Source organism: Corvus cornix, chromosome 2 (assembly GCF_000738735.6).
Source record: "Corvus cornix cornix isolate S_Up_H32 chromosome 2, ASM73873v5, whole genome shotgun sequence".
In the NCBI taxonomy this organism is placed as follows: Eukaryota; Metazoa; Chordata; class Aves; order Passeriformes; family Corvidae; genus Corvus; species Corvus cornix.
This window is the reverse complement of record NC_046333.1, coordinates 102470162-102485823: the sequence shown is the minus strand read 5'-3', so window position 1 is coordinate 102485823 and position 15662 is coordinate 102470162. Positions and strand designations below refer to the sequence as shown.

Below are 15662 nucleotides of genomic sequence, written 5' to 3'. Positions count from 1 at the left end.
TTTTCCAAATGCATCTATGGCAATTCTAATCCTTGTAATAGAACAACAGTAAAAAGACACTTAAAGTGCCTTTACAGTCTGTAGATATTTATAGCCTATTTTTGACGATTTACAGCTATAGTCATTACGGTTGTCAAACACATAAACAACAAGAAAACAGAGGTTAGTAAGGAAGGAACACATTGTAAATGGCCTTTTTAAAAAGTGAAGCTAGAGTAATAACAGTTTATAGCAGTTTTTTCATTTTTTCCTTACAAGTTCTCAAAGCCTATTCCTAAAATAAGCCCAAGTTCAAAACACTCCTGTGAAAATGTAGGAAAATGTATCTTTGTGTTTATCTGTGTAGAGAAACTGAGAACAGAAGTGTAAGTGACTTGTCTAGGTTCTCACAGTAGGTCAATGACATTTCATATTAGAACAGAGCTTCCTTAATCTGCAGTTTGCCACTGTGCCATTACATTGTCTTCTTTCCTGGAGACTTCGGTACTGTTTTGTTCTGTGAGTTAAGTAATGCTCAGAAAGAGCAGTGCCTTAATACTTGCTTTGAAGATGCTTCCCTTCTTCACTATTGAAACAATGGTCTACATACAGAACTGTATGTGGGCAAAAGGCTCCAAGGGAGGAGGTGATATGGGTTGCTTTCCACCTGAAGCACCTTAGCCAGCCTTCTGCAGCATTCCTGCACTGGTGGACAAGAGCAGACATTTGTCCATCCCTCTAAACACTCAATCTCCAAGAAGCAAGATGAAGTGTTTCCCCCTCTCCACTTGCACCAGTTAATTCAGTTGAGGTGCTGTTGAATCACCTCATGTAAGCCTTCAGAGCTCACTTCAAGAAAAAGGGGTAGCAAGCATAATTTTCATTATTCAGTATCAGAATGAGTTTGAGAAGTTTTCCCAAAAAAACTTCTGAGGCTTCTAACTGACTGAGTAATGGAGACCCCTTTGGATATCTCTCATCTGCATGAAAGTTGCAGCAAGACAGGACCAGTAGGATAGAAAGCAGCTGCCTGATGTACCAGCATCATGATGTACCTGCTGGTTGCAGTGTGCTGAAACAAAGAACCAAAGTTTTGTGTGTCCACGTCTGTACCCAAAACACGGTGGATTCATTTTCCGTGGTCTCCTCGGTGACTGTCTCTGAAAGAGCGATCATAGAATCGTAGAATATCCTGAGTTGGAAGGAATCCACAAAGATCACAGAATTGCTAGGGTTGGAAGAGACCTCTGGAGATCATGTGGTCTGGCCCCCCTGCCAAGGCAGGGTCACCCTCTGCAGGCAACACAGGAATGTGTCCAGATGGGTTTTGAATGTCTCCAGAGAGGGAGACTCCATGACCTCCCTGGACAGCCTGTTCCAGTGCTCTGCCACCCTCAATGTAAAGAAGTTCTTCCTCACCTTGATGTTGGAACTTCTTGTGTTTTACCTTATGGCCATTGCTCTTTGTCCTGCCACTGGGCACCACAAAGAGTCTGGCACCACCCTCTTGGCACCTGCCAAGTCCAAGTCCAAATCCTGGCCCTGCACAGGACAGCCCAGGAATCACACCATGTGCCTGCAGTAGCCAATCCGATGGGATCTCTGTCGTGGCACAAATGCTTCAGTTCAAGGCATGTAGAGTCTTCCCCGCCCTCCTTAATGGCACCCCCTCCCATTGACTGCTCCAGTGTGGCCACAGTAGCTTTCCAGGCTCAGAAGGAGGCAAGTGAAAGTACTGCCTTGAGATCCACAGTGGAAAAGTTCCAGAAAACATCTCAGTCAGTGACATACTCTGCTATTAAAAGAAACAAAGAGCACTGAAATTTATTCCCTGGGTATCCTCACTGCTGTCAGATAGACCAGAATTTCAACATTATTTCTGAAGAATAACTAGATATTTCCTTTCACAGGCATCATTCAAATTTAGAGCTAAATGCAAACAGCCAAGATTAATCTGTCCATTAACAGCTCAAAACAAACCCGTTGCTCAAAACCTCGTAGGAGTTGCATTGGAAGCAAAAACCTCTGATGATTTTACTCTATGCCTGTGGCACGAAATACATTTTAGAAATATAACATCTGCAGAAGTTATATCCTGCCCAAATACAGTTTATTAACTTTGAAGCATATAAGATCTCAGGAAAGAGCTGAAAACAATATATTAATTATACACAAAATAGAAATAATGCTTTCAGTCCTGAAGTTTTGGGGCTATGACTGACATTCTGCTAAATGGATTTTTATCTCTTACCATTCTTCTCATCATCTTGTTACTTCTTTTCAGAGCTACAAGCAACCATCAGCTTTTATAGTTACGCAGCATCCCTTACCAAATACTGTCAAAGATTTCTGGAGACTGGTCCTAGATTATCACTGCACTTCAATAGTTATGTTGAATGATGTGGATCCTGCACAAGTAAGTCCAGAAAAACGCTTCATTCAAAGGAGGAGTGCTAGTGCCTCAGCATTTCAGAACAGCCTTAGGATGTAATTAGTTTTGTAAAACAACATTAAATACTTAGACACTAAAACATTGATTTGTAGCTTGCAGATACACATAGGGAAAGAGGAATAAATCAGACCATCAGCAGCTTCTCCACCAAAATGTTAGTGCACACACACATAAGTGCATGCACCTATAATTTATTCTAAGAGAACACATTTTGGGAAGAGCTGCTAAAACCCAAAAATTACGATTGTAGAATTCTGACTCAAGTCTGAGAGATGCTAATAATGGCCAAAATAATAAACAGAAGCCAACAGCTGTTCATTAGCCTGCCTGAAACAAGTCAATGACCTCAGTCTCCTTACCAGGGAATAGGTGTTCCCAGGGTGAAAAACTGTGTTGTGTGTTGCACAAAATGATGTTGTCATTAGCAAGGAGATAGGAACTAAACTAGGAGAGAGGAACTAAAGATTGGAGACTAAGCATCCTTTGGAAGAGAAAAGAGGGCAACAAAATGTGTAGAGGAATGTAATTACCTTACAAAAGAGTTGCACATGCTGTACATGTTGGTCAGAAAATTGGAAAACCGAACCTACTGGTTGGCAGTTTAATCACTAGGATTAATCACTAAGTGTCCCAGAGCCTGGCTCACAACTGCACAATTCCAAGTTCTTAAAAACATCATTTCCTTAATTCCAACAAACTGCACCAGCCCTCTGCTGGAAGAATATGGTGGTAATCTGGATTCTTAATAAGTAAATATTTCTTAATTATTGGTTAAGAGAAATGGTAATTTTTTATAGCAGACTGCATGTCATTTTTATTTTCAAAATGATCAAGAATCGTTTTAGCTTTGTTCAGTATTGAATATACTTAAAAAATGTTTACTCTTCTTTTTAACATGTAGAATTTGTTTTCAAAAAATACTAATCTTCTGTTCAGTCTTTCAAAGGAACATGTAGGAATTCCACACACTGTTTTAAAGACTAAATTTCTGATTCTAAGCCCTGTGCTGTCTACAGGGAGGAAAAATAGAAATGAAAGACAAAACTTTTATTCATGAATCTAAGATTATTTTCTGAGTGAATAAGGAAAGACTCAAGGGAGTCAGGCTGTTAGGGCCTGCTGAACAGAGTTTTTTTTAATTTGTTGGCTGTGTTTTGAATTTACAATAGGGCATGGCTATTCCAAGCATTTATTAGCCTCACAGGATTTAACAGCTATTGGGATATGCAGTTAATGCACCTGCCTCTGCAGTATGTTAAACCTTTTACCTCTTAATGCGAGTAACAATCTTTTCATTAGGAATAAATCTCAAAACCCTCAGAGCAAACAGAAGTGGAGAGAGGGCAAAGCTTATTAAAAACATGCATTACATTCAGATTTATTAATAATTACTGTTATCATTATTATTTATGTATATATGAAGTGTTTACAGTTCTGTTTAGATATTACCATTTATGTGGATTGTTATGCTCTATTGGGAAATGAAATTCAACCCTTCACAGTAACTCTGACTTGAAGAGAGTCGCTAGCATCACTTGCATGCAAAATGTGCAGACTTAAATGCTTGTGGTTTCTTTAGGACTTGAAAATCTTAGCTTCCTAAAACAGCCCCAGCAAACAGCTCTGCTTATTATCATTTAACCATTTTTCAGAGATGTGTTAGAACAGTACTCCTATGTATTTGAAAGATGTGTACTAAACTGTGCACATGTTAAATGATCTGAGCGCTGGCATTTGCACCAGTTGTATGCATTGCGTTTGGCTGTCCTGTACACCAGCATATTTCATAATAACAATTTGTGTAAGATTTAGACAATATTTAGAAAGCAGTTGTCTCAGCAGACCAAATCATAGGGAGGGGTTAAAAAAACTGAAAATATATTTTCCTGCTTGAAATTTCTGGGTTTAACTTGTTAAAGTGATCTCCTGCAAATCAGACCCTGTTTTCTTTTTTAATTGATGTAGTAAATGATTATGTTTTCCTAAAATGTAGTCATCTCTAAACAGCTTCGTTGAGGACTAAGTGTTATAAGAAATGCAAAACAACATCTGGAGTAAATGTGATTTGTCAGCTCAGCTCTGGATCACCAACAGCAATGCAGCAGAATGAAGACCACAGCTGTTTTACTGAACGAAATAAAAAGTTCCAAATATGACATCAATGCTTCTGCAAGCAAACAAAATTTCATGAGTTCATATTTAATTTCGGTGAATGCTTACAAAAGCTACATGCTCAAACTGCTCTAAATATCCGTGGCAAAAAAAAATTATTAGGATTTTCATGAAAAAAAATGGACAGGCAGATTCTAGCTTCAAAAACCTCCTTGCAAAGTGCTGATTTTCTCTTTAAAGTGTTAGCACAGATGATAATTGGTTCCTGGATTAAGCCATTGTCATATTACTAGACAGTAAAACCATGCAAGATAATAGTAATTTTACTTTGTGATCTGTAGATACGTAGAAGTAATGTTTTCTGAGAACTGAAGAAAGCATAATTAATATTTTCAGGTGTCACTAATAAGATGAAATTAAGCAGTTACTGAAAGTTTAAAGCAATGCTGATATTAGCCGATATCATCAGTCACGGGTGAAACATGTGAAAGTTAAATCCTGAGTTTTGAGAATTGATCTACCCTTCGTAGTACAAATCACACATTCTAATGCAGCTTGAGTTATTAGCAACTATTCAGGGCAGTTGGAGATACCAGGCCTTTGGTCTTTAGCCTCCACACTGTCTCCAAGATATTTGTCAGCCTTTCCCTGTCTTGTCATAATGTATTGTAGAATTAACATTGAGTGTCAGAAGTGTTTTACTCCAGATACCAGACACTGGAAGTACAGCAGCAAGAAACGGCATGTTCAGGTACATGTAAAGGCATTATGAAAGCAGAGTGCTCGAAACCAAACTTGGTACATCATGTATTTTATAAAGATACCATGCAAGAATTCCAGTAGTACATGTATCACAAATTAAAATACAGAAAAGTATGCTGAGGCAGCATGAACTCCAAGGTGATCTAACTGTGTTCTTTTTTGTCCATGGTCTTCTATAGCTCTGTCCTCAGTACTGGCCAGAAAATGGAGTGCACCGGCACGGTCCTATTCAGGTGGAGTTTGTATCGGCTGACTTAGAAGAAGACATCATCAGCCGGATATTCCGAATTTATAATGCAGCCAGAGTAAGGATGCTATTTGCAAAACAGTTTTGTCTCAGTAGATGAGTCTACTCAAAGCAAAAAAATGAAAGCTAAACTCACATACAACCATTTTCATTTTTCAGCTTATGTATTTGAAAGCGGTGGTGCAATACTGAGTCACACCACAATCAGTGAGGAAAAAAAAGCCTTCTATGTGTAATATAAGTAAAAAATATTTTAATACGTATCTCAAGTGTGTTAAATGCAAATGAAATAAATGCAGTATTCAGGCTGTATGATAGCCAAAAAATGCTGAAATCAGTGCTGTTTTCAATAGTTTGAAATTAGCCATCCTGCATATTTGTGTCCTGTGTCATGTGAAAAAAGCTGTGCATCAACACTAGGCATGTTTTCCAATAGCAGTCCCAGCCTTTTAGTGAAGATTCTGTCCCACTAGCCACACTTCATAACATGTAACCACTTTGGAGGGGCAAGTAGGTTGTCCTTGTATTCAGCTTTATGCTCCCATGAAGTTGACAGAAGACTAAACGAGGCATGTCTTTCAAGCTGAGTGGAAAAAAGATTCCACCAGAGGCCAGACATCTCTTCCCATCCAGGGAGCCTTTGCAGTGGCCTGGTATCAACAACCAGAAAGCTGTAGCTAGGAATAAGCAGCACTCCCTTCAGAAAAAATCAAGAACTTCCCTGAGACCTGGTGGCTGGCAGGACAGGGAAAGACACCAAAAACATGTTAATACCCAAACAGGGAAGCAGATTGTAAAGCTTCAAGGTACTTGTTTAATACTATGAAGGCCTGATGTTTGCAGTAAATGTGGCAATGTAAAAAACACAGCCTCCAGCAGTGTTAGTGCGACCTTCGCAGGCGCTGGGTCTGGCTGATCTGCTTTGGGAAGAGGGGCCATCAGCTGGAAGAAACTGGACAGAAAATCAGTAGATTCCAGATTTTGACATAAAGTACACAAAACCAATTGCAGAACACATCTAATGCTGCACCCAGTTTGGTTTATTCCCATATCATGTTAATCTTACACCCTCTCTATTAACTCTTACTCTAGAGAATAAAATGTAATGTCAATGTTTCTGCATGTTGTTCATTTTAAGCATGGCACTAAAATGCCCTCACTTTGCACAGATGTGGCAAACTCTAGGCTACAAAACCAGTTTTCATGTGCATGTTTATTATGCCCGTCTCAAAGGGCTGTAGTTTTCTGCCACTATCGCTTGTTCTATACTCCTTTTTTATTTTAAATCACCATAAAGCAACTGTTTAGTAACGTTTCACCAGAGGGGTTCTGACTGCTGCAGTAGAACACAATAAAATAAAATGTAGTTAGATATATTTTACAAGCCAGAAACATCTGAGGGTTCCATTTGGTTTTTTTCATGTTTCCTGCTTCAAAATATCTTGAGAGGTTTTGACCTTTCTTGTAAAAAAAGGACAGAAACACATAAACATTCTTAAAAATACTGAGACATATATGAAAACAGTATATAACTGAAGTTGTGTTGCAGCTCTGTGTTTGCTACCAAGTTCCTCCTATCATATTAATTAATTATTTGCTTGATGATGCAGATGTACTATTGCTATATTTTAGCCTATTTGTATGGCACTCCGTTTAAAAACTATTGTTCTGATAACTCCACTGGAAATTAAAAGTCATAAATCCTCAAGGGCAGTTGAAATTACATTAGCAGTTTGTCAGCAATCATCTGCATGAACAGCTTCCCTCACTGATGCATGTATCTAAATTATGTGCCAAAAAAAATACTGTTGTTTTCCCTGGTTTTGCCTGAATCTCCACAGCCCCAGGACGGCTATCGGATGGTGCAGCAGTTCCAGTTCCTGGGATGGCCCATGTACAGGGACACTCCAGTTTCGAAACGCTCCTTCTTGAAGCTCATCCGCCAGGTGGATAAGTGGCAGGAGGAGTACAACGGGGGAGAGGGACGCACAGTTGTACATTGCTTGTAAGTACTGGAAACAGAAGGGAGAAATAAGGGAATACTGTCACAGAATTTGTGCCAGGCTTTGAAAGATTTGTGACGAGGTGAAGAGGCATCTGTCTAATCTGGAACTGAATAAATAATACAACTGCTCATTTAAAAGCTCTGAATGCAAAAGGAATTGTGTAATTTTAATGTAGATTCATGAGTTTCCCCATCTGTCCTTTCTTAGAGCCGTATGAAAAGATGATGGGTTCGAGTTAACTCTATTTTATATAAAAATGTCCAGTGACTCTTGCAAATGGGAAAGTTGCATATTTATTCACAGTAAATCAAAAATGTGCCTTCAGAACAATGTACCTTTTATTTCTGCAGATAAGGACCATAGAAATAAGTAGTTTTGGAGGGGTGATTCATTTTCCAGACATAAAGCACAGGAGTAAAAGTGGTGTGATAGACCAGTTACGATGACCCTGTAATTGCCTTACCTTTCTCTAATAATGGTATATATTTTTTTCCTCCTGTGACTTTGTGCTCTGTAGATAGAAAAATGCTGCTAGCAAGGATTTTCTTGCTATTTTCTAAGTCCGTGAGAGACTTTTCTCTCTCACAGAAGAGGTAGCAGTTATGTAAACAACCAGCCCACCTGCAACCTCGAAAAGTCTTGGTTATGGTATAGTAGAAAAATATTTTGACAATGGATGTTTTAGGATTTTAGCCTATCACCCCAAGGGGTGGCTGATCCTTTCTCCAATTAGACTATGAAGAAAAAAGTCTATAAAAGAGTTTGTAAAATAATTAAATCAATCAATCTTGCTGCACAATTCCTGCCTGCTGGATCTTCTCCTCCTCCTCCTCCCTATGGCTGCGGGACATGGTGATAGACCATAGGGCCCAGGCCTACAGTAATATTGCTCCACTTACGCAGATTCTCATCCACTCTGCCACCATCCTTCTTTTGAGATGGCTTAATACTTGCATGTGCTGTTTGCCCTCAGAAGTAGCTGATCTTTTGAGGCTGAGTCTTCAGCAGTTGAAGTTGTATTCCTCTTCCTCTAAACGTCCGTTTAAAGATGTTGCCATGATGGAGAAGGGACATGCCAACAGGAAAACTGTGTTCAGAAGTTGGGACCCCGTGTTAGAATGATGGAGGAACATCTAAGAGTATATTAATAATTCCTACTATCACTGACCTTGAACAAGTCATTGCTCTTCAGTTTCCCCATCTGTAGTATGGGGATAATAATACTTTCATCAAAGGAGCATTGTGCAGTGTGATTAATTAATGTTTTGAGATCTTTAGCTGAAAAGACCCTTTTGAAGTGCAAATTACTGTTATCTCTGAGGTGGCTGATGATATTAAATAGTTGTGCAACATCACACATGCGTCACTTCCAGGCAGTAAAGAAAGAAAAAGCTCTAATATAATCCTTTTAAATCACTTTATTTTAATTAAAATTCTCAAACAGTCCCACAGTATCAGGCACTGTTTTGGCAGCAGAGAGCATTCTTTTCATAGTGCCTGGATGTGACAGATGTGCAGTGTTGTATCTTCCTTTGAAAATCAACCATTTGCATAGCTGGTTTGAAAGACCTGCTACCTAACTAGTCTCCACTCTGGTAATTATTAAGGTTTATTATTTTCAGTGAAGCACAGCCTAAAGATTCTGATTAGACTAAGTGTAGAAATAATGGAGTTTCCAGAAAGAAAGAGATTTTCTTGAAGATTAAAAATAACCAGGGATAAAGTATTATTAAATATTGTATTTGATCATGTATATGAACATTTGTGCGTGGCTTGTTAGCAATTCACTTCGGGTTCTCATCCTCTGATACTGTGGGTGGAGGGGGAAAGCATCTGCCTTTAAAAGCATGCCTTGCCAGGCAGCCAGCCCCTCTTCCTGCTGCCAGGAGCTGAGATCATCAGCCAGGGGAGCATGGTAGCACCACCCAGTGCCATACCAAGTGTGCAGCCACAGGACTCCCACAAATGAGATTTCTGGTGCTTTTGTGGTTCCTCCGAAATGCCTTTGCATCCAGGAGGAAAGCACCAGGATCCAGAATAAAAGAACTCAAAGATTCACTTGCTCTGTTGCATTTCCAGGCCTGATGCTCACTGCAGCCATGTGTGTTTACAATGCAAAGCAGTGTTTAACTGAAACTAGAAGTATTTTATCCTTATTTTAGCATCCTCTTTGTGCCATCTCCAGTGCACACTGAAGGGTTGTGCGAAACTCAGCCATTCAATTCCCTCCAGGCTGTCAGACTGCTGACTTCTGAATCATAGCTTTGAGATTTTTCAGCGTGCTAATTCCAATTAAAAATCATCTTTTGCCTAGAATTCAGCAGCCCTTGGGGCCAGGGATGTTCTGTGGTTTCTCCCTGCTGGAACTCAAGCCTTCTGGAGCCATCCCTGTTGCTGTACAAACTTGTGCCACAGAGTCCATTGTAACTGAGCCATTTTATCACTTTCACTGCAGGAATGGAGGTGGCCGCAGTGGGACATTTTGTGCAATCAGTATTGTTTGTGAAATGCTTCGACATCAGAGGGCTGTTGACGTATTCCATGCTGTGAAGACACTGAGGAATAATAAGCCTAACATGGTGGACCTTCTGGTATGAGCTTTTTAACTGCACCATTAAATAGAAAATGTTCTTTTTCTCAGAAGACTCAGTAAGATTTCCAGGATTTGCAGTGGGAGTTGTTCACAAAGCAAGCAAGTCATTTTCAAAGGGGATAATGAAGTCACTTCACTTGTAAGAGTATTTTTACACTGCTTTCTTCCCAAGGAGACTTTGTCTCTGTTCGTTTGAATTTTTTAAGAGTTTTAAACTTTCAGATGAACATCCTTATTAATTTTCTTTTCTAGCAGGCTGAACTAAGTGGAGAGCAGCCCTTGCATGGTAGAAATAATAGTTATGTAAAATTAAATGCCAGATTTTCAAATTATATATTTTATAAATAGCTTAATCGCCTAATATTTATCAAAGCCATGAATTTCAGTTTGACACCCAGAATATTGCATTTAATTATGGTTGCTCTATCTCATAGAAAGATTAAAGAAGCTCAGAAACAAGGGGCCATGTGCAATTATTTTCCTAGAGAGTGTTTTATGAGCTTTTTTCCTAAGTGGAGAAGTGCTGAAGTGCCAGCTGCTATGCCAGAAGAGCTGCAGAACAGCTTAAACCAGCAGGTTCTTACACTCCAGTGCGTAGTTTTGTACTTGGAGATGGGTGTAGTGTGATACCCTGTTCTGAAGCCTGGGCTATAAAAGACACTGTTTTACAACATCCTGCTGCAGAGGTGGCTGCTTAAGAGGCAGCTGCATTTGATTTAATATCACAGGCAGGAGGAAGCAGCATCTGGGCACTTTCAGGGATTGAGCCAATTTTGCAATCTCTGGTTAAACAAGTTGGGGTCACTTCAGCAACTTTTCCATAGCGCGCCTGGGGTGAGGCAGAAGACATCTCACTGAGCTGGTCCAGCCTCCTGTAATTTTAGGAGAGGACCCCTCAGATGAGCTGTGTGTGACACACTGGAGAATAGGCAGAAGGAGGGAGGCTTTCACATACAGGTGAAGGCAAGTAGGGAGGGATATCCATCTCCCCACCACATGGATGGCTGTGCCTCCTCTGTCCTGTGGGAGAATGGTTCCCACCACATCCCCCATCACAGTGCTCTCTGCTAGCCTGCGTCTGAAGTCCCACACCCTCTCCTAGGCCCAGCTCTGGCCAGATATGTGGAAAAAGGCCAGGTGTTGTCAGCTGTGCAAAGCAGGGAGGGAGTTCATGAGCAGCGCCACAGGGCCGTGAGCCAGCAGTGTGGAACTGTGAGTCTTGTATCAGTGAGAAACTATCAGACTTCCACAGTGGTGGGAAGGAGCAGCTTGGTTGGCTTCTTTTCCTCTAGTTTATATTCTCAGGAGGAGAATCATCATGCTGAGAACCATACATTTTTATTTCCTAGATATTAAGAAAAACGTCCTACTACTTCATTCACGTAGTATAGTTTGGACAGGGATTTGGCAGGCCTGCTGTTCTCTGTTCTCCTAGAGCCTAAGTCCACAGAACTCACTGATCTCTTACTCATTTATTTTATAGAAATAAAAAGAAAATCACTAATGTAGATGTACAGTTAAAGAAAAAGCTCTCTATAAATTCCCATTTGTGACAGTTCTCCAGGTTTGTCAGGCAGTTGTGTCCATTTTTCAGCACAGAATTTTTTTAATCAAAAAAGCTAAATGTATTATTTTAGATATAAAAGTACCTTTTAGTAAATTGAGAGTGGTATTGGGAATGCCTGGAAGGCATGGGAAGGCCTTGTAGAGCCTTTTTTTATTAGGAAATTTCAAAGCACTTGTGAAGGAAATTAGTATTGTTTTCCTTATTTTACAGGCAGAGGAGTGAAGGCAAGGGACAATCAGGATTTTTCCCATTATCACATAGTGCACTGACTGAGCAGAGTTACAACAACATCTCTTCAGTCTAGCTCTGCCACCTCATAGGAACAAATATTTGAATTAGGCAGGTTTCAATTTCCATGTAGATTGCTTCATGGTGAAAGGGAATTGGGACACTTGAGTTCTTTTCCTGGTCTTGTTACTGACTTCATCCTTTATGACCTTTCTTATATGAACGTGTCTTTGCCTCAGTTTCTCTATCTGAAAAATTAGAACAATAATATTCATCTACCTTGTAAAATTTTATGGCAAAAAATTAAATGCTCTAAATCATTACATTATTTCACAAAAATAGTTTTAAGACTGCTTTGTCAATATGTATTGTGCATTTTCTGACTAGATACAAGGCAGTCTTTACCACCCACTTAGAGATTCATCTCTTAATTGCATTGAAACCTTTGGTTTTCGTCCAAGTGTAAAAGTCTGAATGCCACATCCATACAGTATGGAAATCTATGCAATTTTTCAACCATCATACAAAGGTAGCACATGGTATCGCAAAATCTCTATTACGGAATGCCCAAAGCATTTGGTGATAAATGTTACTGGGCCTACCCACAGGTGTCCTAGAAAATAAATTTAAATATAACCTCTCTGAAGATAGATAGTCTAAAGAGACTTTTTATTATCCACTATCAAGTGAATAATAAAAATGTCCAAAGGACACCAGTGAGTGAACACAGTAAGAAATAATCTATTTCTGCCCTTTAAGACAGGTATTTGGTTTACTGAAAATGACAGTTATTCTGCTGGATCAGTAAATCAGCATAAAGTGAGAATGGAGGAGTAGAAATGGATGAGTGGCTGATCTCTTATTTTGATCTATTATGTAGTTAGAGAATAATTTCCATTTATTTAGAAACATATATGTAATAAAAGCAGAAAAGGAATTTACATAATACTCTGTTCTTTCCTTTCTTCTTTTTTTAAATTCTTTTCTCATTCTGAAGAAGACACAAGCAGTTTAGGGAACCTTGCAGGACTTTAAACCCTCACATACAACTCATTCATCACTTAGGTTATATGTGCACCGAAGACTTGTTTTCTTTTGACATGACATTTCTCAACAAAATAACTTGGAAGTGGTCCATGCTTGTTAATAGCTTTTGATTTTATTAATAGTATATGGTCTTTTGCATATTAAGTGGACTCTCTTCGCAGCTAAAATGTGACCCAAAATCACAAGTACAGGCCAAAAAAGTTAATCCTTTAAAATGGTGTTGCTTCAGTGAAAAGAGAATATATCTGAAGATCTTCCTACTCGTGATGTTGGGGAAGGCTTAGTGCTGTCAGCTTGTTAAATCTGTTGTTTTTTCCTAAATGACAATATGTGCTTAGTTATCTTTTATTAATTGATTAAAGTCATAAGCAAAAGAGGCATTTCAGTATCAGAAATAGTCATAAAAGTGGCAGGTGTTTCCAAATTGAATTTTCAGAAGCCAGAGCCCTTAGATTCAGGGAACCTGCACCTACTATTTCTTTCAGCTTTTTTTTTCATTTAAATATTTGTAGTATTTTTAAGTATTGCGAGTAGCAAGAATGGAAACAGGAGAGGGGTATGGGTGCACATAAAACTGGGAAGTTGTCAGTGACTGCACCATTTAAAGTTTCAGAGTGGGCAAAGGTCAGTCAAAAACATCTGTCCTCCCCATTTCACTGAAGATGTGAAAGGGGCCAAGTCATGACCCTTTGTCCCCGAAGATGGAGAGTGGGTTTGCATCCCTCAGGAAGGGGATTTCCCTGGGACTTGCTCTGTTTCCAAGCAGTTGCAAGTAAAACCAGCAGGTCTGTGATTGGAGCACAGGGCTGGCACCTGAAAACTTAGTCTGGTTAACAGGAAAACTGTTAAGAGCCTAAATGGAGTGTCACTGCCAGTTGCTAAAAATTAATTGGAATTAATCCAATTAATTTAGTTCAGGCCTGATCTCACAAGGCTATTGCACAGTCTTGTGGGTTGGGTCTGGGCTGCAGATAGAGGACCAGCAGTAAGCAGCTCTTGCCCTGAAATGTAGCAAGTGCATGAATGACATTAACATGAAAGTTGCAATCTGGGAAGTACTAAACACTGGGTCTATTTTAAGATACACATTTCCAGGGAGGAATTTCAATAACTCCAATTCTGATAAAGTGCTACATGAGCATTTTGACAGATGACAGAAGGGTTGCAAGTCAATTTGCTTATGTGCAGTCAGTTTTTCTCATACAAGTGTATTAGAGCAGCTAAATACTCATCTAACATGAGCAGTACCGTAAGTTACTATGTCTAGAGTCCATTGTCAGGTTAATATAAAGATTTTCTTATCTGAATATAAATTGGATTTGCAAACTGGTTCCCACTGACAACAGCTGGTAGTAAATAATTTTAACAGAAGAGAATTATTGACCCCCTTAATTAAGTTTCTTCAATAACTGACTTTGTGGTTTTCTTTTGATTTTTCAGGATCAATACAAATTCTGCTACGAAGTGGCTTTAGAATACTTGAATTCTGGCTGATTGTCTAAACAGCACAGACAAAGCTCCTCCTTTCACCACCACAAACAAAGCAAGTCACTTCATGATGTCTGTGTAAATGAGATGAAGACTTCTCAGTGTTATGCTTATACTGCTTTGTATAATTGGCTCTTTTTAAGAGCCCCAAAAGATGTTTATAAAACCGCTTGCACTGCCCAATTCCCACTCTAAAGCTGCTGCTTGGCACCCCTGTGAGCCTACACCGAACCACGTGGCAGTCCTTGAACACCGTATTCATACTCAGCCATTCATGTGGTGAAGCAGCATAGTCCTCTGGTAAATAAGAGAGCACAATTATATTCTTATGAAGGAATTTGTACTTTTTCTGTTACATTTCGTTGCCTGTGATTCTCAGTTCTTGTCACAGCCTAGTGTACATTTCTGTTCTGTGGAGAATGCTGTCTGGCATTTTGATAATATATGATTTTAGTTATATTTGTATTCTAACACGTGCATAATAAACGAATCATATGTACCTTATCTGAACTAACAGAAAGACATGTACCAAATCATGTTAACTTTGTTGAGTTGTAATTTCTATCCACTTTGTACCATTTCAGAGAGAGAATCTTGATAGAAATGCAGTTAGAAAATGCAAAAGAAAGGATGCTCAGATTAATATATCCAAAGCTTTTTCATTTGTTTATATTGTAAATATTTTTTGATTTCATCAAATTATTTATTCATTAAAATGATTTTTTTTGGTGAAGCACAGTGAGTGACAATCATTTTTATTAAGCCCTGGAAATGCTTACTGTATGATAGTGTAAACATTTGTTTACCTTGTATGGATTCTCAGCTCAATAAATAATTACATACATGATAAAATCTTGTTTAATTTAATATCTCTTGGCATCTGAGTGCCTTCAACTAAGCCTCTTTTCAGATTAAATCTAGTAAATACTGAGCTATCTCCAGTGAGTGTTTATTGTGTGATCCCATGTTGATCCAGCCAATAGCAAGGTCATAGAATCACAGTCATAGGATGGTTTGGGTTGGAAGGGACCTTAAAGATCATCTCGTTCCAACTCCGCCTGCCATGGGCAGGGACACGTTCACTAGACCAGGTTGCTCCAACCTGGCCTTGAACACTTCCAGGGATGGGGCATTCACAGTTTTTCTGGGCAACCTGTTCCAGTGCCTTAAAAGTGAAACAT

At 39.1% G+C, this 15662-nt stretch overlaps 1 protein-coding gene across 11 annotated transcripts in view; it reads left to right on the top strand.

The window, feature by feature from the left end:
- PTPRM (protein tyrosine phosphatase receptor type M) overlaps positions 1-15333 on the top strand; it is a 453496-nt gene extending 438163 nt beyond the window's left edge. For all 11 annotated transcript variants that reach the window (XM_039549187.1, XM_039549181.1, XM_039549179.1 and 8 more), the window contains 5 exons: positions 2264-2395; positions 5485-5610; positions 7394-7557; positions 10014-10149; positions 14434-15333. In XM_039549187.1, coding sequence (XP_039405121.1) covers positions 2264-2395; positions 5485-5610; positions 7394-7557; positions 10014-10149; positions 14434-14487 — 612 coding nt within the window. In that variant the 3' untranslated portion in view covers positions 14488-15333. The remainder of the gene's footprint in view (positions 1-2263; positions 2396-5484; positions 5611-7393; positions 7558-10013; positions 10150-14433) is intronic.
- The last annotated feature ends 329 nt before the right edge of the window (positions 15334-15662 follow it).